This window comes from Gracilinanus agilis, chromosome 1, assembly GCF_016433145.1.
Source record: "Gracilinanus agilis isolate LMUSP501 chromosome 1, AgileGrace, whole genome shotgun sequence".
NCBI lineage: Eukaryota > Metazoa > Chordata > Mammalia > Didelphimorphia > Didelphidae > Gracilinanus > Gracilinanus agilis.
The window spans coordinates 785017470-785038821 of NC_058130.1; the positions used below are offsets into that span (position 1 = coordinate 785017470).

The 21352-nt window shown below is 36.9% G+C and overlaps 2 protein-coding genes across 2 annotated transcripts in view; both read right to left on the reverse strand.

The window, feature by feature from the left end:
• Window positions 1-10024, reverse strand: part of LOC123245806 (vomeronasal type-2 receptor 26-like) — a 30347-nt gene extending 20323 nt beyond the window's left edge. Inside the window, exons 1-3 of the mRNA XM_044674809.1 lie at window positions 9921-10024; window positions 6885-7176; window positions 2479-3282 (exon numbers count right to left, since the gene is read on the reverse strand). Coding sequence (XP_044530744.1) covers window positions 2479-3282; window positions 6885-7176; window positions 9921-10024 — 1200 coding nt within the window. The remainder of the gene's footprint in view (window positions 1-2478; window positions 3283-6884; window positions 7177-9920) is intronic.
• The window catches only part of LOC123245883 (immunoglobulin lambda-1 light chain-like), a 1010762-nt gene that overhangs the window by 449346 nt on the left and 540064 nt on the right, over window positions 1-21352 (reverse strand). The gene's annotated exons all lie outside the window — the stretch shown is intronic.

Consider the following 21352-nt stretch of genomic DNA (forward strand, 5'->3'; position numbering starts at 1 on the left):
TATAAAATCTAAAATAAATTATTTTGATTATATAAAACTAAAAAGCTTTTGTACAAACCAAAACAATGTAGCCAAGATCAGAAGGGAAACAACAAACTGGGAAAAATCTTTATAACAAAAAACTCTGACAAGAGTCTAATTACTCAAATATACAAGGAGTTAAGTCAATTGTATAAAAAATCAAGCCATTTCCCAATTGATAAACGGGGAAGACACATGAACAGGCAGTTTTCAGGTAAAGAAATCAAAAGTATCAATAAGCACACAAGAAAGTGTTCTAAATCTCTAATAATTAGAGAAATGCAAATCAAAACAATTCTGAGGTATCTCCTCACACCTAGCAGAATGGCTAAAATGAAAGAAGGGGAGAGTAATGAATGTTGGAGGGGATGTGCAAAATTGGGACATTAATGCATTGCTGGTGGAGCTGTTTACTGATCCAACCATTCTGGATGGCAATTTGGATTTATGCTCTATGGGCTATAAAAGAAAGCCTACCCTTTGATCCAGCCATACCATTGTTGGGATTGTATCCCAAAGAGATCATAGATAAACAGACTTGCACGAAAATATTTATCTCTGTGCTTTTTGTGGTGGTAAAAAACTGGAAAATGAGGGCATGCCCTTTAATTGGGGAATGGCTGAACAAATTGTGGTATATGCTGGTGATGGGATACTATCGTGCTAAAAGGAATAATAAACTGGAGGAATTCCATGTGAATTGGAAAGACTTCCAGGAATTGATGCAGAGTGAAAGGAGCAGAGCCAGAAGAACACTGTACACAGAGACCAATATACTGTGGTAAAATAGAATGTAATGGACTTCTGTACTAGCAGCAATGCAATGACCCAGGACAATTCTGAGGGATTTATGGAAAAGAACGCTACTCACATTCAGAGGAAGAACAGCAGGAGAGGAAACATAGAAGAAAATCAACTGCTTCAATACATGGGTTGATGAGGACATGATTGGGTTTCAAAAGTACCACACCAATGCAACTATCAACTATTTGGAAATAGGTCTTGATTAATGACACATGTTAAAACCAGTGGAAATGCATATTGGCCAGGGCAGGGGGCAAGTCGGGGGGTGAAGGGGAAAGTAAGAGCATAAATCATATAACCATGTTAACTTTCCTAAAATACAAATATTAATAAATGTTTAAAATTTTAAAAAAAGTGCACCAGTTATCTCCTGTCAAGTAGCCAATGTCAGAGTGTAGGTTCAAGCTTCAATAGTGATTAATATTGGGATCAAGCCTATGAGTAATCATTAAATGTCTATCTCTTGTTAAATAGAGAGATAGTTTCAAGAATAAAATGAATAAAAAACAGTATTCAATTTTATTTTTTATAAGGATGGAGCACTAGTTTCTATTGCCCCTCCACGGAGACTAAGAATTTTGTTCCTGAATTTCAAAAGGGAATATAATCAGAATCAGTTTAGCTGCCTTATGGAAAAAGTAACCTTCAGCGTGAGACTATTTTGAGAATCACAGAAAGGACCAATGCAACTCCTTTCCTGAAGGAATGAATCACTTAACTGCCATGAAAAAGATCAAGAGAATTATGAAGCAACTAACTGAGTTTACTTCAGACTCTGAAGATATCTCAAGGAGAAATTTTGAGACTATTATCTGGAGAGAGTAGACTGGTGGGACTCTTTGTTTCCATAATGGTGAAAAAATCAATAGCTTCCTTTAATGGCTAGAGGAGATTTTTACCCAGAGTCTTTTTCATCAGAGATATGTGTTTAAAATATTTCTTTTCATAATTTTTGTTTGCTCTCAATATAATGTATTGATGTGTAGTTAATATGTCTAATCCAGGACATGATGAAAGAGATGGTTAAAAACCTATAGGAAAAGAATAATCTCCACTTTATAAACTGGGATGCAGATGCAGAGTTAATTGACTGATTCATGAGAATATGTGAATCACTAAAATTTTATTAGAATGAATCCTAATATACACATGATTGCTTTAGAGTTCAGAATGATAATTAATGAGAAAAATATTCACTAGCTAAAAGAGCAGTTCTGAAAACTGGGTATTGGCTAGTTGTTAGCCAGTGTAGGACATTTTATAACTAAATCAGTCCCATATAGGTTAATAAAAATACCTTTTCAACAATTAGAGGTGCCGCAAAATGAAATAAGGAATATCAAGAGATGATAGATTATTCCCTGATTAGAAATACACTAATAAAATTGGTGTGAAAGGGTTTGCAGCCCAGTTCTCATGGATGTCTGCTTTATGGAATTGGAGGTCATTTTCAGATTCAAGATTCTGAAAGAAAGATCAATTCTTCAAATGATAATTCACAAATGCTGGAAATTAGCAATACAATCTGTGAGAAACATCTAATCAGAGAATTAGGGAGGTAGAAGGGAATTCATTATCCATTTCATCCCATCAGTACCCAAAATATATTTCCAGTATATCATAGCTAAAAAGTGATCACACATTCAATGGTACCTGCCATGAATGAGATTCTAAATATTCTTCATTTGCCATTGATCTTTTCTCTGATTTTCTTAAAGATATTTCATGGAGAACCCAAGCCACAGCATAGATAGTATTGTAGATGGTGTAGCTGAAGCCAGACATGGTCATATCAAAAGAGCACAATGGCAAATTCTCCAAGGAAGCATTTGGTGAACATATTTCTTGTTGTGGGTATTCTGGTTGATCTGGGCATCTAAAAGCAGAGAGCCAGAATCTCCTAAGTAAAGCATCATCTGGATATTTCAAAGGAGTTATTGTCTTAAGAAAAGTCTTGAATCCAGGAATGTCCCTTGTCAAGTATGAAAATGTGAGAGCCCCATGGAAAGTATGACCTTGAGAATGGAGGGGTCTCATAGTAATGTCCCAGTGAGATGTGGCAATCCACACCTTGAATATTCCAATTATGGGAAATTGTGAATATCTTAGAATCATTAATGAATCTGTGTCACTATGGATGACAATCACTTTGGCTGATGATGTCATGATCCTGGGCATGAAATTTTCATGGGATTCCATATGTGTTCTCTCACTGATGGGGATCTTCTCTATGAAGGACACACAAACACCTTTCTTTACCATTTCCCCTTTTATTTCCCAGAGGAATGCTTCACCTCTCATATCATCTGAGACAACCAGTCCTGTCCAGTTCCACTCAAAATATACTATTAAGCGGACAACAGCTTTGTGGAGAGAAGTGTCTTTGGGTGCCATCTGATAGAGGGAAGGAAACTGGACCTTGTCACTAAGAATGGAATCAAATGGACCATAGCTGATCTGGAAGAGAAAGAAACAGGAATTAGTCCCATGGTGATACTGAGAGAACTGAAACAAAATGTGAATTTGGAAATGAGCCTTTTTTGTTGACAGAAAAGATGATGTCAATTTTAGCTCACAGTTAAGGATAAGTGGCACTTTAGTCTCTTAAAATCTCTGTATTTTTCCCTCTTTCTGAGTCTTCAAGGGACAGCGATGAGTTTCAGTGGCAGGAGTCTATATAGACAGAAGGTTTTGGAAAGTGTTAATTGAGTGATGAACAAAATTGATGGATATGAGAAAGGAATGTCTTAGGAAAAGAGAAAAGGGAGATAACCATGAAATAAATAATTTCACACAAAAGAGGTACACATGGAAAGGTTTTTACATTGCAGCATGAAATTTTGAGGGAATACAGTAGTACTTGAACATCATTCATATGATTTGGATCAAGGAAATAAGTATGTAAATAATCAATTGGGCATAGAAATATTTATTTCTTAACAGGGAAGTGAGAGAGTAATGGGATAAGAGAAAGTGGAGTAGTAAAAAACCAGTACTGATAAAGGAAGGAAGTAAAAGAGGAAAAAATTTGCAAGAGGTTTCTTCTTCTTTCTCCAAATATTTGGGAACTGAATAAAATTTACAAAATAAGAACCATTGCCCAATTGATAAATGATCAGGGGATATGAGCAGGTAATTTTCAGAAGAAGACATAGAAGTTATCTATGTGCCTATGAAAAATGTTCTGTAACATTCATTATTAGAAATATGGTGATGAAGACAACACAGATGTACCACCTCACACCTATAAGACTGGATCATATAATAGAAAAGGAAAATTATATATGTAGGGGAAGGAATGTGTAAAAATGGGACACTAATGCACTGTTGATGGAATTGTGAATTGGTTCAACAATTCTGAACCTGATTTTTATATTATGTCCAATAGGTGCATTTAGCTTTTGATCCCACCACTAGACCACAAGGGATGTATCCTGATGATATCAAAAAAAGTGAAAATATTCTATATTTAAAAATATTTATTACAATTCTTTTTTGGTGGCAAAGAATTAGATGTTTGGGGAATGCCTATCAACTGAAGATTGACTGAACAAGTTGTGGCATAAGCATTGCAATGGAATCCTTTTACACTTTAATAAATGAAGAGCAGGATTATTTGAGAAAGGCTTGGGAAAAGTTATATGAATTGATGGAAAATAAACTGAGCATAAGCAGAATGTCATGCACTTTAGCAGCTCAATGGTATGATTAGCAAATGTGAATGATTTAGCTACTCTGAATAAGACAATGATCCAAAGACTGACAAAAGGGTATGGCATCTTAGCATTGAAGGGCACATGATGAAAAATATTATCCACCTCCAGAGAGAGAACTGAAGGAATTTAAGTACAGATTGTAGCATATCTTTTTTAAAAACCCTTACCTTCGTCTTAGAATGAATAGTGTTTATTGGTTCCAAGGTAGTAAACTGGTAAGTGCTGGGCAATGGGGGTTAAATTATTTGCCCAGAATCACACAGCTGGGTAGTATCTGAAGCCAAGTTTGAATTCAGGATCCACCAGGGCTTTCAATTTTATAAAATAAGAACCATTGCCCAATTGATAAATGATCAGTTTATCCTGGGTTTTCAATCCACTGAGCCACCTAGCTGCCCTTTAGCATATTCTTCTCCCTTTATCCTTCTTTGCGCACTTAGGTGGACAGCTTTTTTTGTAATAGGGCTAATATGGAAATATTTTGCATGACTTCACTTGTATAATTGATTTCAAATTCTTTAACTTCTCAGTGGGTAGGAAAGAATGAGAATATGGAGCTCAAAATGTAAAAATAGGAATATTTAAAAAACATCTGATAATCTTTACCCCATCCTTCAACCACAAGATTTGTTCTTATCAATGAAAGAATGTTTACTGATGTCATAATAGGAATGATGTCAGATCTTGCTTATTGTGACTTTGTTGATTGGTATTAGACAATCACACTTTGAAAGATCTCACCATTTCTGAAAGCAGATGCTATTCTCCTCTCCTGTCAGGGTTAAGAAAGAACTAACTCACAAAGGATGCACCATTCTTACTTTTCCCTATATAGCACCACATGCAGTAGCATATCTTCTGACAAGCAAAGATGCAAGATGGATCCTTTACATGGATCCCCTAGCTTAGGGATCTCACTTTGGTTTCCAAATCCCAATAAAGAGCTAATCTCTGTGCCCTTTGAGTTTGCAGTTTTTGGTTTCTTCACTGGTCTTCAAGTGTATGACCAGAACACTTTGAAATCCCAATGCTAGTGAAGTCACAAGAATCCCTGAGCTACTTCTCCAAGGCCTCTAAATCCTGAACCTGTGTTTGTAGAGATATTAGAGATGAATAATATTGAATGAAACTGTGAAAGCTTTAAAAAGAGGAGTAAGAATAAAAATGGTGACCTTCATCCATTCCTCTTTTGATATGAGTAATTCCATACTAAAAACTGTTTTCTATTTCATTTAAGTCAATGATTCACATTTTACTTTGTTTTTATTCCATGAAAACATCTGTATTTCTCTTGTGGATTCCAGATTAACAAAGCATTCAATTATATTCCTGACAAACAATGACAATACTCAGTAAGCAGCCAGGCTGAAAAGTATATTTGCCCTCCTGGAAGGCTAGTGTTCCTAGAATACTCTTTCTGGTCTTTAAAAGACGAGCTGCCTTCTGAAAAGTTTCCTGAAACTGATTGCATATCTGTGCCTTCTGTACTTATTACATAAATTAAATAAATGTGGATTACCTATTTGTGAGCAATTCCATGAATTTACTCCTGCAGCTGCATTTTCATAGAGGTACTTATGAGTATCAATATAGCATTATAGATAGGCTGACCGTTGCTCCTCAAACTTCAACCTTCTATAATAGTGTTTATACTCCATTATTTTTTTTGTAAATGACACTTTTCTCAATGAATTATTGTTGAACATTATTGGACAAAATGAATTGAAAAGACAAAATACCAAGAATGACGTGATAGACTGATCAGTCTTTCACCCGGAAGTCCAGGCATGCAAAATTTAATCCCTACTCTTGCACAATTGAATTGTGTAATGGTGAGTAGACATTTTATCCTTTTCAATCTTTAGTGACACTCATCTGTGTAATGGGCAAGTATATACAATTATCCATTAGACACTTTCATAAACTGGAATCTAAATGGCTCCTATTGTCCTCTTGGTCTACAATTTGGATGCTGCTCCAGGAGAAGTTTACATTCCCTTATAATTGAGCTAGCTTACAGGTGCAGTGACAATAGGATTTATGCAGTGTCAAAAAGAACCAAGATCAAATTTTGCCACAGGAATTTCTTAGCTGCCTGATCCCAGACATGTAATTTAATTTTTCTCAGTCTCAGTATCCTCCTCTGTAAAATTAGGCTTTTATTAGCACCTTAGAAGGTTGCTGTGAGGAATAATAACAGTATTTATATAAAGCACATTAAAAACCTTAAAGCACTTCATAATTGCTAGTTATTGATGTTGCTCTTATATTGTTAATAATATAATGGTAATATTTTTGTTGGTGAAGACATAGAGAAAGGCATAGTCACGTTGTATATCTCACCTGTGGAAACTTGTAAAGGTCTAGTAGTGTCCCCATCTGAACAGAAAGAGCAGCTGTGACCCCTCCAATAACAGCCACAGACTTGTCCTGCTTCCTGCAGCTGTAGTTAGGAATGAGCTGGCCTTGCCCAGAAAGCCACCTCAAGGAGCTCTCCAGGGTTCTCTCATCACTGTGGTAGGTGTTGTAGATGTGGAATCCTAGGGAAATGTTGGGCAGCAGATTTGGATCTCTGTTAATCTCCTCTATAGCAAACAGTAGAGCCAGAGCCTGCTGGTAATTTTTGTGGAGCCACCTGTAGGGGTGAGTGCAATAGAATATTAACAAATACTACAAAAAGAATGCTTTTCAAGAGGAAGAATTCCTCATCCCTTTGAGTCAAATCTAAAGACTCAACCAGTTATTCAGTTAATTTAATTTATAATTATAAAAGCCCTGTCCATGTGCCTCATTCCTATATTCTTCCTTTCTTGTGATTCCAGAGACAGTGAGGACTATTGGCCTTAAGTTTTTATGTGATTCTGTTTGCCTGAGTCACTCCCTCATTCCACCAATAGATAAAGAGCATCCAGATTCATCTAGATCCTGTAGAACATCTGCATATTCTTTGATCCAGGAGAATTATTTTATAAAGGTCAAGAAAATAAATATACCAATTATTTATATCAAAGAAAGCAGAGTAGAGTTTAGGCCCCTTCTGCATGAAGAAAAAAAGCAAGATTTTAAGGAGGACATCTTGGCCCATGAAATGTGAGGATGACTGTCATATGGGTCTTTAGAGAAGGGGTCATTTCAAAGGAAGAAAATGAATGATACAAACCAGTTCACATAGGTGTTAGAATAGGAAGAACCGCACATTTTGGGACTCTCAGTATCTTAATTTAACCCTGTCTTATATTTCTGATGAAAGGTGAGGTTCAGGCTCAGATTTCTCTACCTCCTCATTTTTTCCCTTCAAGTACTGGTACTGAGAAGAATAGAATACGAAATTCTATACAATCTAAATACAATCTAAAAGATTGTTATTTAGTATCAGATCTTCAACCAAGAATCCAATAGTAAAGCACAGACACCTTAGCTATTTGTGATTGGAGACAGAAGCTGTACAACTTTTGGCTAATTCACTTCACGTGATAGCATCCACAGCATTTTCAATTCTGTCTTGAATATTCACTTGTTAAGTTTCTGAGATTTAAAGAACTTGTGTCCATGCTTTTCTTCTTTTTTCATTTTCCATTAATTTGAGTCAAGTAGGACAGAAGGAGAGCCTGAATTTTCCTCACAAAATGTTATTCTTTACACAAAATTTAAAAACTGAGTAGAGTTTAGAAGGCATTTGATTTAGAATAGGATTTTTAAAAAAGTCTTTCCATGAAATGGTAAAAACCTTCTTTTCCTTCTAAAGCAAACAATCTGTTCTCCCTAGTTGGAGAATAATAAAAAAGAAAAGAGAATATGAATAATCATATTAAAGAATAAATCATATCAAAATAAATAAATAAATCATATTAAAATAAATAATTAACAATGAAAATGATTTAATGATTTTTTGCCTTTATACAAAAAATATTCATCTATATTGTAGAGGTATCTGGACCTTCTCATCTGCGAGAGGCAAGGAAGACAATAAAGAAAATAAAGGAACCCAGAGTTGTTAAAAAAAAGTGACAGGAGATAAGATAAATTCATAGAAGCATTTGACCACGGAAAGGTACAAAAGAAGAGGTCAATATGCTCATCTGCCAAAGAACCATCAATTGTATTTGATAATCTGTCTCCCACAAGTATGACAAAGTTAATTGCTAACCTGCTTTTCCTCAGCTATCACAAAGGGAAAACAGTCTAGGAACTGGTGTATTTTAGCCTCAATCAGAATTTCACAGTGCAGATTTACAGAGGCTTATATGCATGTTTACGTTTTACATTGCTATACACAGTGAGGACCTGCTAGGTAAACCAAATTTTCTACCAAAGGATCCAAATACAGGATGAAGCACAAAACTAAGGCCTGGTTATCAGCATAAGTGAAAATACGTTTTGTCTATGTCTCATAAAGGAAATATAACTCCGCTTCATTTGGCAAGTTATAGTTGAGAAAAATTGACCTAGAGAAAAGGAAGTAATCCCCCCACATATGACTTGCTGGTAATCAGAATACTCCAGACATCACTGGGAAAGAGTGAACATTCCATAAAGACAGTTCTAAGTCTTGCTCAATACGTTCTACAGTGGTATCCTGAATATACCTCTTTTTCCCCAACAGCCCCTAATCTACGAATCCTTCAGTTTTAGGCTCTGTCCCTGGGTGCTTTAATCAGCTCTGTTGAGATATCCTATCTTGGATTGCTCTGCCTATCAGGAACATATAAATAGTCATAAGAAATATCAAGGAAAATTATAAAATTCACATACTCACAAGAGGGATAATATCTAATGGTATATCTTCCAATTGTATGGCACCTGGGACAAATATAGTATCTTCACTGAAGTAAGACTTCCCGGGACCCCCTAAATGTTATGCTCACTTTTTATCAATAGACTGATTTAGAAAGGAAATAGGAAACCTTTCATTTTTGTAGATAGGAAAAATCTCCTTGCCCAGTTTTAGTGCATTCTAAATCACTAAATTTGTCAAGGATATAAAAGTGACAGAGGTCTCAAGAACTTCAGAGTACTAACATAATTGCAGGAGTCTTGGAGTCCACTTCCATTCTTAAGCATCACTGTTAAGTCAGGAATTGGGAGTGAATACAATAAAAAGAATGAACCTGTTAGAATTGAGCTTTTTGATTATGGGTATTTGCAGTGGAATTTTCAAAGAGGGGGAAATAGAGGAAAATGTTTTTTTTTTCTATTTGACTCTGAAGGTCAATGAAACATAAGTAAAACTGTGAAGGATGTAAAAGAATTAAGAGACAAGAAGAGAGGCAAAATCCCTATTGAATCATGTTTTATGAACCTGCCTTTTGGTCCATCAATAAAGATCTCTTTGAAATCATCACAGAAAAAAGGATGTCACAGAGATAGTGAGGCACTTACTGATAAGGCTTACAAGCTTTGTTAGGAGGACTTGCAAACACTTCTGCTCCTCTTTCACTGTTCACTTTAACTGAGAAAAAGGATAAAAAGATCCCAATGATCATATCCCCATCTTGGGAAACTATTGGATTTATCTGGTGGAAGCAGGGGAGGTTCCCTGTCCTGTGCTCAAGTCCTGGAAGCTGCAGGAGCAGAGAGAAGAGTAAAGAAGAAAGCAGTTGAGAAAAACTTTTGTGAATATGGAGCAACATCTCCCTGAAGATTAATTAGCCAAAGTTCCAAGGTTGAGAAAACCCACTCATACTAAAGCAAAGTTAACAGCCTTATTCATGTACTGGTGAGGAACTGTCCAGCATCAGAAATGTCCTGCCCTTTATTCGATGATCATGTTTGGTCTGTCTGCTACATCTGAAGAAACACAATAGGACATTAGTGAGGCCCATAACCAGTCAAGGGCAATGGTGCAAGGCAAAATATATATTTTATAGTTTCCTTAGGTTTTCTGTTCTGTTCTGTCTCCTGGCACTCTCGTTAAATAATGTTAGGAACCTCTCCCACTCCAGTTTCCACAGGGCAGTCTTGTTCTATTAAGAACTCTGGGGAGAACACTGCCAGGGGGCACTTCCAGCTGAGTCTCTGCATTCAAGGGAAAAACAAATTTAAATGTTTTGGAATCTCTTTTTCTTATTCCTAGTGGAGGCTAAAGTGCAGAACTGTCTTTCTAAGAAAATAATTTTTGTGTTTTGGGTTTTTTCCCATGGTAAACATGCTAGTCATCCTGTTACCTTTGTACAAGAAGCAGAAGCTCTGCCCTATGGCTTTTCTCCTTCATATGTATGAGAGTACCTGGTATGATTTGCAATTATGAAAATCTTTTTACTATCTAAAGGAGACTCAGGGAACACAGATTATTAGGCAGGTGATGTAGAGAGATAGGCAAGCAGAACAAATATTTATCAAGTTTTTTTTATGTGTGGCAGACTTTGTGCTAAAGCCTGGGGATACAAATAGAAGCAATCCATTTAGTCCCTGCCTTCAAGGAGCTTCCAATATAGTGGAAGAATATGGCACATAAGAGTATTGCAATGTAGGGGACAGGAAGCTTGCTTTCTGACTATGTTAGGCAAAAGTTTCTCCTTTCAAATCCATTTGGAAGCAGGAGTACAATCAATGTTCTCCATCGTGTGGAAAAGGTCAGAGAGTGGTGCCATGTTAAAAAACTACAACTAAATGACAACTAAGAGTATCTTCCCCAGCAAACTCAGTCTTAGCTTTGATTTTTAGTCATTTTGTTTATTATGCAACTAGGCTCAGCAACCCTTGACTTGATCCCATTGGGGAGTTTTATGAACTGAATACTTCTTCTATAATGTTTCCATGTTCACATTGCCAGGGGCAATATTAGCCCTACTTGCCATGGCATTGATGAATCCTGCAGACAATAAGGCCTCTTAATGCATTAGTAATCTTTAACAACGTCTCAGTTTGGGGCAACTTCCAGGATAAGATGGTTACAGAGTAAAAGCAGGGTGTTTTATTCTCCTAACCAACCTATACATGATACCTCAAAAGGACACAAAACCCAAATCCAGATGAAAGAAGGGACCCCACAATAGGGCTCAATATCAAATGTATGTGGGATTTGGACATTTCCATGCTATAAGGGGGTGATAGCTCCCATCAAAATGCGAGCTGATCAACCCTCCCACAACCCACCCACAGTACCAGAGTTAGAGACTGTTCACCACAGAGCAGCGGTGCAAAATCTAGCTCTTTCACAGATAACTGGGACCACTATGAGCTTTCCCCTGATACAGCAAGATTTGAGGACCCAAGATGCTAGAGAGTTCTGACTTTGGGTGTGGGAGTGGGTCTGAGAGAAGCAGTGGACAGTGGAAGCATCTCAGCGCTCTGAGACTTGGGGGGAAACCTCAGGAGGAGGAGCAAGTGTGGGCCAAATTCTGGGCTCTGGGCAGCAGACTAGGACCAAAGGGGGCTTGGCCCTGAAAACAGCTAGATCAGAGACACCAGGAGGCTGGGGAGAACAGACCTTGGTTTCAGGAGTGAGGCTGAGAGGGGGCAAGGACAGCAGAGGCCTAGTAGACAGTACATGCCAGGAAACTCATAAGGCAGCCTCAGGCAAAACTGCTCCTTAGCTCCATACAAAGAGAGACTGCCTTCCTTAATTAGATTTCTGACTGAGAAAGCATAATGATGCCAAGCAAGGCCCAAGAAATAACCACCAAAAAGACCAAGAAAAAAGCTCTAACACTTGATAACTTCTGCACAGAATAAAACCCCCAAAACAGAGGCAGACAACCAATTAAAGACATTCAAACCTTCCCCCAAAATGAAAATTGTTCATAATCTCCTGAAGAGTTTGAGTTTGAGATCATGAGAAAGATGGAAGAGATCTGGAAAGAAAAGTGGGAAATAGTTTAAAAAATAACAATTTAAAAGGCAGAATTTCACAATTGGACATTAAGGTTCTGAATTCAAATGAAATAATAAGCAAAATGAAGTCCAGAAATGATCAGCTGGAAGCCATGAAGAGCCAGAGAGACCAGAATGAAATGGAAAACCAAAAGATTATAGCCAAAAACCAGTCTTTAAAGGCTAGAATAGGGCAAGTAGAAGCCAATGATCTCACAAGACAGTAAGGATTAATAAATCAAAGTCAAAAGATTGACAAAATAGATGGGAACATGAAATATCTCAAAGAGAAGATGACAGATCAAGAAAACAGTTCTAGAAGAGACAACCTGAGAATTATTGATCTTCTGAAAAAATCAGAGACAAATAAAAATCTAGCTATCATAATATAAGAAATTATCCAAAAAACTACTCTGATGCCCTTGAATAAGAGGGCAAAATAGACATCAAAAGAGCCCATAGAACCTTCCACACTAAATCCTTAGATGACAACCCCTAGTAATGTAATAGCCAAATTCAAAAGATTCCAAATTAAGTATAAAATATTACAAGAAACCAGAAAGAAACATTTCAGATATCAAAGAATACCAATCAGGGTTATACAGGACCTGGCAGCCTCCACACTACAAGACCAGAAGGCTTGGAACATGATATTCAGAAAGGCAAGAGAACTGGATCTACAACCAAGGATCATATACCCATCAAAACTGTCTATATACTTCCAAGGGAAAGTATGGACATTCAACAAAATAGAAGATTTCCAAGTATTTGCACAAAAAGACCAGGAAAAATGGAAAGTTTGATATCCAACCACAGAAACCAAGAACAACATGAAAAGGTAAATAAGAAAGAGAGGGGAAAGAAGGAAAACTCTTATCTTTAAATTTCCTTCTTCAAGGGCTCCAATAGGATCAAATTATTTGTATTCCTATATGGAGAAATATTATGTATAATTCTAAAAATGGTATTCACTATTATAATAATTAGAAGAATTATTCGTAGGGAGAGGTTGGAGTACTAAATATTCTAAGATGATATGGGGGAAAAGTGTGTGTAGAGGAATAGAAGATGACACCAAAAGAAACAGGAAGGAATGAGAAAAATATGATAATCTATACCACACAAAGAGGGCATGGGAAGTGGAGGGGATGAATACTATTATAAGAAGGAGAGGAAGAGAGCTTTAATAGGAAATACTTAAACCTTACTCTCAGTGTAATTAATCCTGAGAGGGAAGAATAGCTATATCCATTGGGATATCAGATTCTATCTAACCCTAAGGCAAAATTGAGAAGGGATAAACCAAGGGGGGCATTGGTTTGGGGATGGGAAGAAGGTGGTAATTCATTAGACCTTAAAAATAATAAGAGGGAAATAAAAGGGGAAGGAGTGTAAAGGGAAGTTAACCAAGGGAGGCTACAAGGGTGGCTGATTTAAAATAAACCACTGGTTTAAAAAGAAATAGCATAAAATGAAGGGGTAGAACTAGGAGAACATGCCAAAATGTTGGGGAATTCACAGCTGATAATTTAACACTGAATGTTATGGGAAGAACTTGCACATAAATCAGAAACAAATAGCAGAGTGGATTAGAAAACAAAATCCTACCCTATGTTGCCTACAAGAAACACACCTGAGGCAGGTGGACATATACAGGGTTAGGTTCAATGGCTGGAGCAAAATCTATTGGGATTCAACTGAGAAAAAGAAAGCAGGAGTGGCAATCATGATTTCTGTCAAAAGCAAAGTAAAAATAGATCTGATTAAAAGAGTTAGGGAAGGTAATTACATCCTTATAAAAGGCAGCATAGATGATGAGGAAATAACAGTACTCAAAATGTATGCACCAAGTGTTATAGTTTCCAAATTTCTAAAGGAGAAACTGGCAGAGCTCAAGGAAGAAATAGACAGCAAAGCAATATTAGTAGGAGACCTTAACCTTCCCCTATCAGATCTAGATAAATCAAACCAAAAAATAAATGAGAAAGAGAAAAGAGAGGTGAGGAAATACTAGAAAAATTAGAGTTAATAGATATGTGGACAAAAATAAATAGGGACAAAAAGGAATACACCTTCTTTTCAGCTGCACATGGTACATTCACAAAGATTGACCATGTACTAGGACATAGAAACATGGCGAACAAATGTAAAAGTGCAGAAATAATAAATGTAACCTTTTAAGACAATAATGCAATAAAATAATAATTAGATAAAGAAATAAAAACTATCAATAAGCACATGAGAAAGTGTTTTAAATTTCTAATAATTAGAGAAATGCAAATCAAAACAACTCACACCAAGCAGATTGGCTAAAATGACAACAGGGGAGAGTAACGAATATTTCAGGGGATGTGGCAAAATTGGGATGTTAATGCATTATTGATGGAGTTGTGAATTGATCCAACCATTCTGGATGGCAATTTGGAACTATGTTCAAAGGGCTTTAAAAGACTAACTGCCTTTTGATCCAACCATAGCATTGATTCGTTTAAACCCCAGAGTTAATAAAGAAAAAGGCTTGTACAAAAATATTCATAGCCACGCTCTTTGTGGTGGCAAAAAATTGGATAATGAGAGAATATCTTTAGATTGAGGAATGGCTGGGCAAATTGTGGTATCTGTTGGTGATGGAATACTATTGTGCTCAAAGAAATAAAGAACTGGAGCAATTCCATGTCATCTGGACTGAGCTCCAGGAATTGATGCAGAGTGAAAGGAGCAGATCCAGGAGAACATTGTACACAGAGACTGATACACTGTGGCACAATCAAACATAATGGACTTCTCTAGTAGCAGCAATGCAAGAACCCAGAGCAAGGCTGAGGGACTTATGAGAAAGAAAACTAGCCACATTCAGAGGAAGAATTGTGGGAGAAGAAACACAGAAGAAAAACACCTGCTTGAACACATGGGCTGATGTGGATATTATTGGGGGTGTAGACACTAAACGATAACTCTATTCCAACCATCAATGAAATGGAATAATATGGAATTAGCTCTTAAGCAATGATACATGTAAAACCCAGTGGAACTGTGAGTCAGCTAAGAGGGTTAGGGGGCTTTGAGGGAGAGGGAAAGAACCTGAAACATTTAACTATGAAAAAATATTCAAAATATTTTTTTAAATTAGCTAGGGCAGGTTGCAAAAGTACAATATAAATATAAAGATCAGTGCTTTAAACCTAAAACAAAAATCACACAAAACAATGTCTCAGTTCAGTTATCATTCCCTCTTAGTTCTGATTTTCTAGAAGTAAGCCTACTAGTTTTTGAGAATAAACTTATAGCCCTTTTCTTCCCAGAATGCCAAACAAAGGCCAAAATTGTTATCAGTTAATACCTATAGATTTTCAAAAGCTCTTATCAGAATATCTCTCAAGACCTGCACTATGATTTGGCAGAAAAAATTTAACCCCAACAGTAGACTGGTCAGTGGTAAACAATTAGTGGTAAGATATCTAGAGAAAGCCCTCATGTAGGCATTGGGGAGGAGTTAGAGAGGAGGTATGGATGCACCATGAGAAACTATGTAGAAGCTGAAAAATTGATCCCAGAAATAATTCCATACAGTGAAGAGCTCTACAGAAAGGACACACATACAGAGGCTTCTTTGGGGAATCGGTTGTCTTTGGAAAAGAAACTCATCTTACACTTTAAATCCATTTGATCTTATTCTGTCCTCTCCTCCAGACATAAAATTTCTTGTGAATCAAGACATTTAGGGGATTCATGCCTATAAACAGTTTTAGTTTACTTCAGTAAACATTTTAGTACCTTCTGTGTGGAAAGACCAAGGCTAAGGTATGAGGAAATTCAGAACAAAGTATTGAAGACATATAATCATTTCCCAATATATTTCTTAGTTTGGTAAGGGGAAAATGAAGGGGAACATTTCTGTTATTAAACATTCTTACATGCAAGATAAAAGAGGGGGTAAACTAAGTTATAGTAAACGGATATGATTGACAGAATCTGGGGAAGATTTTTCTGAAGGGAATGTTTTTTATGATAATCATGATAGGATGTGAAGGCCTTCCAATGACACTGCAAAAATGAATGATATAGAAGATGGAGGCAGAGCAAGGAGCAGCTGCTTGATCTCTCCTAACTAAAGCATACAGGACTCCTCAAGGGGACATAAAAATGAATCCAGATGAATGAAGAAACCCCAGAATGGGGCGCAGCATTGAAGGTACGCAGAACCAGGGCATTTCCACGCTGTGAAGGGGTGAAACAGCTCTCACTAAAACTCAAGAGGAAGAAGTCCCTCCACCACCCCCCACACCACACAGAGCTCCAAGGCCAACGCACAAGACTGAAAGCGGGATTGGGGCAACCAGTGAGTCACTGGTAGCTCCAGGGCTTGTACCTGAGAGCTGCAGGATGTAGGACCCCAAGTGGCTAAAGAACACGCACGGACTTTCCCGAGCATCTGTGCGGGTGGGGACATTGCCCTAGGCGAGGACAAAGATCTTGAGCTCATGGACTTTCCCAAGAGTCTGCTCGGGTGAAGGCAGTGCCCTAGGAGCAGACAAAGACCTCGAGTGCAGGCTTGGACCTCGAGTGGGAACCCGGTGCATACGGGAGTGAGGCTGTGGAAGCAGCCACTTAGACTACTGAAGGAGCCTTGGGCAGAGGGCCAGACCAGGGACAACCAGGAGGCTTGACCCTGAGGACAAGGAGACTGGAGCCCTCTGGAGTGTAGAAAGTGCAGGCAGACCCTGAGTGTGAAGACAAAGCTGAAAAGGGGCGGGGCTATCAATGGCAAGCAAAGAACCCCAGAAGAAAAAGATTATCAAGAAAAACTCTGGAATACTCGATAACTTTTACACAGAGAAAATCCAGACAACAGAGAACAAACAATAATCCAAACCTTCCCAAAACAATGAAAACTGGTCACAAGTTATTGAAGAGTTCAAAAATGAGATGTTGAGGAAGATGGAAGAGATCTGGCAAGAAACTAACAGTTTAAAAGGCAGAATTTCACATTTGGAAAGTGAGGCAAGCCAACTGAAGACCAAAAATGAACAGATTGAAAAGGAAAATCAGTCTCTAAAAGCTAGAATTGAGCAATTAGAAGCCAATGATCTCTCAAGACAACAAGAACAAATTAAACAAAGTCAAAAGACTGATAAAATAGAAGGAAACATGAAATATCTCAATGAGAAAGTGACAGACCAAGAAAACCTGTCTAGAAGAGACAATTTGAGAATCATTGGTCTTCCAGAAAAAGCAGAAATTAATAGAAACTTGGACTCCATACTTAAAAAAATTATTCAGCAAAATTGCCCTGAAGTCCTACAACAAGAGGGCAATATAGACATTGAAAGGATCCATAGATCACCCTCTACACTGGACCCAGAAAAATCAACACCCAGGAATATAATAGGCAAATTCAAGAGCTTTCAAGTAAAAGAAAAAATCTTACAAGAAGCCAGAAAGAGACAATTCAATTATCAAGGAGCACCAATCAGGATCATACTCGATCTGGCAGCCTCCACACTAAAAGACTGCAAGGCTTGGAATATGATATTCAGAAAGGCAAGAGAACTAGGTCTACAAGCAAGGATCTCCTACCCATCAAAACTGTCTATATACTTCCAGGGGAAAGAATGGGCATTCAACAAAATTGAAGATTTCCAAGTTTTTGCACAAAAGAGACCAGGACTAAATGGAAAGTTTGATATCCAACCACAAAAATCAAGAGAAACATCAAAAGGTAAATAAGAAACAGAGGGAAAAGAAAGAAAACTCATAATTTTTTTAAATTTGACTCTTTAAGGGCTTAAATAAGATCTATTTATCTGTATTACTATGTGGAGAAATGCTATGTATAACTCTCTGTAGTGAACTCTATTCACTAGTATAATATTCACTATTATAGCAACCAGAAGAATAATTCATAGAGAGAGGACAGGATACAAAATGGTCTAAGATGAAATGGGGGTGGTACGGGGGGGGGTGGAATAGTAGGGACCACCAAGAGAAATCAGAGTAAATAAGAAAAATAGGATATTCTATTACACAAAAAAGAGGGCATGGGAAGGGGAGGGGATAAATACTATTATAAGAAGGAGAGGAAGAGCATTAAGAGGTAATAATCAAACCTTACTCTCAGTGTAATTAACCCGGAGAGGGAAGAGTAGCTTTATTATCCAATGGGATAAAAAACTCTATCTCACCCTACTGAGAAAGTCAGAAGGGATAACCCAAAGGTAGAATGGGAGTGGGGATGTCAAAAAAGGGAGAGGAGAAGAAGGGGGAGGGAATTCAATAGGCCTTTAAAAACAAAAAGAGGGAAATAACAAGGGAGGGGGCAAAAAGGGAAGTCAATAAAGGGAGGGGATAAGGGATAGCGGCTCAATAGCAAACCACTGGTTTAAAAGGAAAAAGTATAAGAAAAAGGGGGTAGGAATAGTGGAGGATACGAAAATGTCAGCAAATGCACAACTGATGATTATAACTCTGAATGTGAATGGGATGAACTCGCTCATAAAAAGGAAGCAAATAGCAGAGTGGATCAGAAACCAAAATCCTACCATATGTTGTCTACAAGAAACACATATGAGGCAGGTAGACATACACAAGTTTATGGTTAAGTGCTTGAGCAAAATCTTTTGGGCATCAAATGAGAAAAAGAAGGCAGGTGTGGCTATTATGATTTCTGCCAAAGCCAAAGTAAAAATTGATATGATTAGGGGGCAGCTGGGTAGCTCAGTGGATTGAGAACCAGGCCTAGAGATAGGAGGTCCTAGGTTCAAATCCGGCCTCAGATACTTCCCAGCTGTGTGACCCTGGGCAAGTCACTTGACCCCCATTGCCTACCCTTACCAGTCTTCCACCTATATGTCAATACACAAAAAAGATAAGGGTTTAAAATTAAAAAAAATAGATATGATTAAAAAAGACAGGGAAGGACATTACATCCTGATTAAAGGCAGTATAAACAATGAGGAAATAACACTGCTCAATATATATGCACCAAGTGGCATAGCACCCAAATTCATAAAGGAGAAACAGGCAGAGCTCAAGAAGGAAATAGATAGTAAAACCACACTAGTGGGAGATCTAAATATTCCTCTTTAAGATATAGATAAATCAAACCAAAAATAAATAAGAAAGAGGTAAGAGAGAACCTTACTAGAAAAATTAGATTTAATTGATATGTGGAGAAAAATAAATAGGGAAAAAAGGAATACACATTCTTCTCAGCTGCACATGGTTCATTCACAAAGATTGACCATGTTATAGGGCACAGAATCATTGCAAACAAATGCAAAAGAGCAGATATAATAAATGTAACCTTCTAAGATCATAATGCAACAAAAATAATAATTAGTAAGGGCACCTGGACAGGAAAATCAAAGACCATTTGGAAATTTAAACAATATGATTCTCCAAAACCAATTTGTCAAAGAAGATATCATAGAAACAATCAACAATTTTATTGAAGAGAATGACAATGATGAGACATCCTACCAAACTCTGTGGGATGTAGCCAACGCAGTACTCAGGGGGAAATTTATATCCTTGAGTGCATATATTAACAAATTAAGGAGGTCAGAGATTAATGAATTGGGTATGCGACTCAAAAAATTAGAAACCGAGCAAATTCAAAACCCCCAGATGAAAACTAAATTAGAAATATTAAAAATTAAGGGAGAAATTAATAAAATAGAAAGTAAAAGAACTATTGAATTAATAAATAAGACTAAAAGCTGGTATTTTGAAAAACAGATAAAATTGACAAAGTACTGGTCAATCTAATTAAAAAAAGGAAAGAAGAAAACCAAATTGACAGTATTAAATATGAAAAGGGAGACCTCACCTCTAATGAAGGGGAAATTAAGGCAATCATTAAAAACTTTTCCACCCAATTATATCACAACAAATATAACAATTTAGGAGATATGGATGAATATTTACAAACACATAAATTGCCTAGATTAACAGCAGAACAAATAGAATACCTAAATAATCCCATATCAGAAATAGAAATTGAACAAACAATCAAAGAACTCCCTAAGAAAAAATCAACAGGGCCTGATGGATTCACAAGTGAATTCTATCAGACTTTCAAAGAGCAACTAATCCTAATACTATACAAATTATTTGATATGATAAGCAAGGAGGGAGTCCTACCAAATTCCTTTTATGACACAAATATGGTACTGATTCCAAAGCCAGGTAGACCAAAAACAGAGAAAGAAAACTATAGACCAATCTCCCTAGTGAACATAGATGCAAAAATCTTAAATAGAATATTAGCAAAGAGACTCCAGCAAGTAATTAAGAAGATCATCCATCATGATCAGGTGGGATTTACACCAGGAATGCAAGGATGGTTCAACATTAGGAAAACCATCCACATAATTGACCATATCAACAGTCTAACAAACAAAAATCCCATGATTATCTCAATAGATGCTGAAAAAGCCTTTGATAAAATACAGCATGAATTCCTATTGAAAACATTGTAAAGTATAGGAATAGAAGGACCTTTCTTAAAAATAATAAACAGTATATACCTACAAAACACTTTCCAAACAAATAAAACTGGATCTCAACAATTGGAAAGCCATTAATTGTTCATGGGTAGGATGATCTAACATAATAAAAATGACCATTCTACCCAAATTAATTTATCTATTTAGCACCATACCTATCAAACTACCAAAAAACTTCTTTACTGAATTAGGAAAAACTATAATGAACTTTATATGGAATAACAAAAGATCAAGAATATCAAGGGAAATAATGGGAAAAAATGCGAAGGAAGGGAGCCTAGCAGTACCAGATATTAAACTATACTATAAAGCAGCAGTCATTAAAACAATATGGCACTGGCTAAGAGATAGAAGGGAGGATCAGTGGAATAGACTTGGGGTTAATGACTTCAGCAAGACAGTATATGATAAACCCAAAGAGCTCAACTTTTGGGACATGAATCCACTATTTGACAAAAACTGCTGGGAAATTTGGAAAACAATATGGGAGAG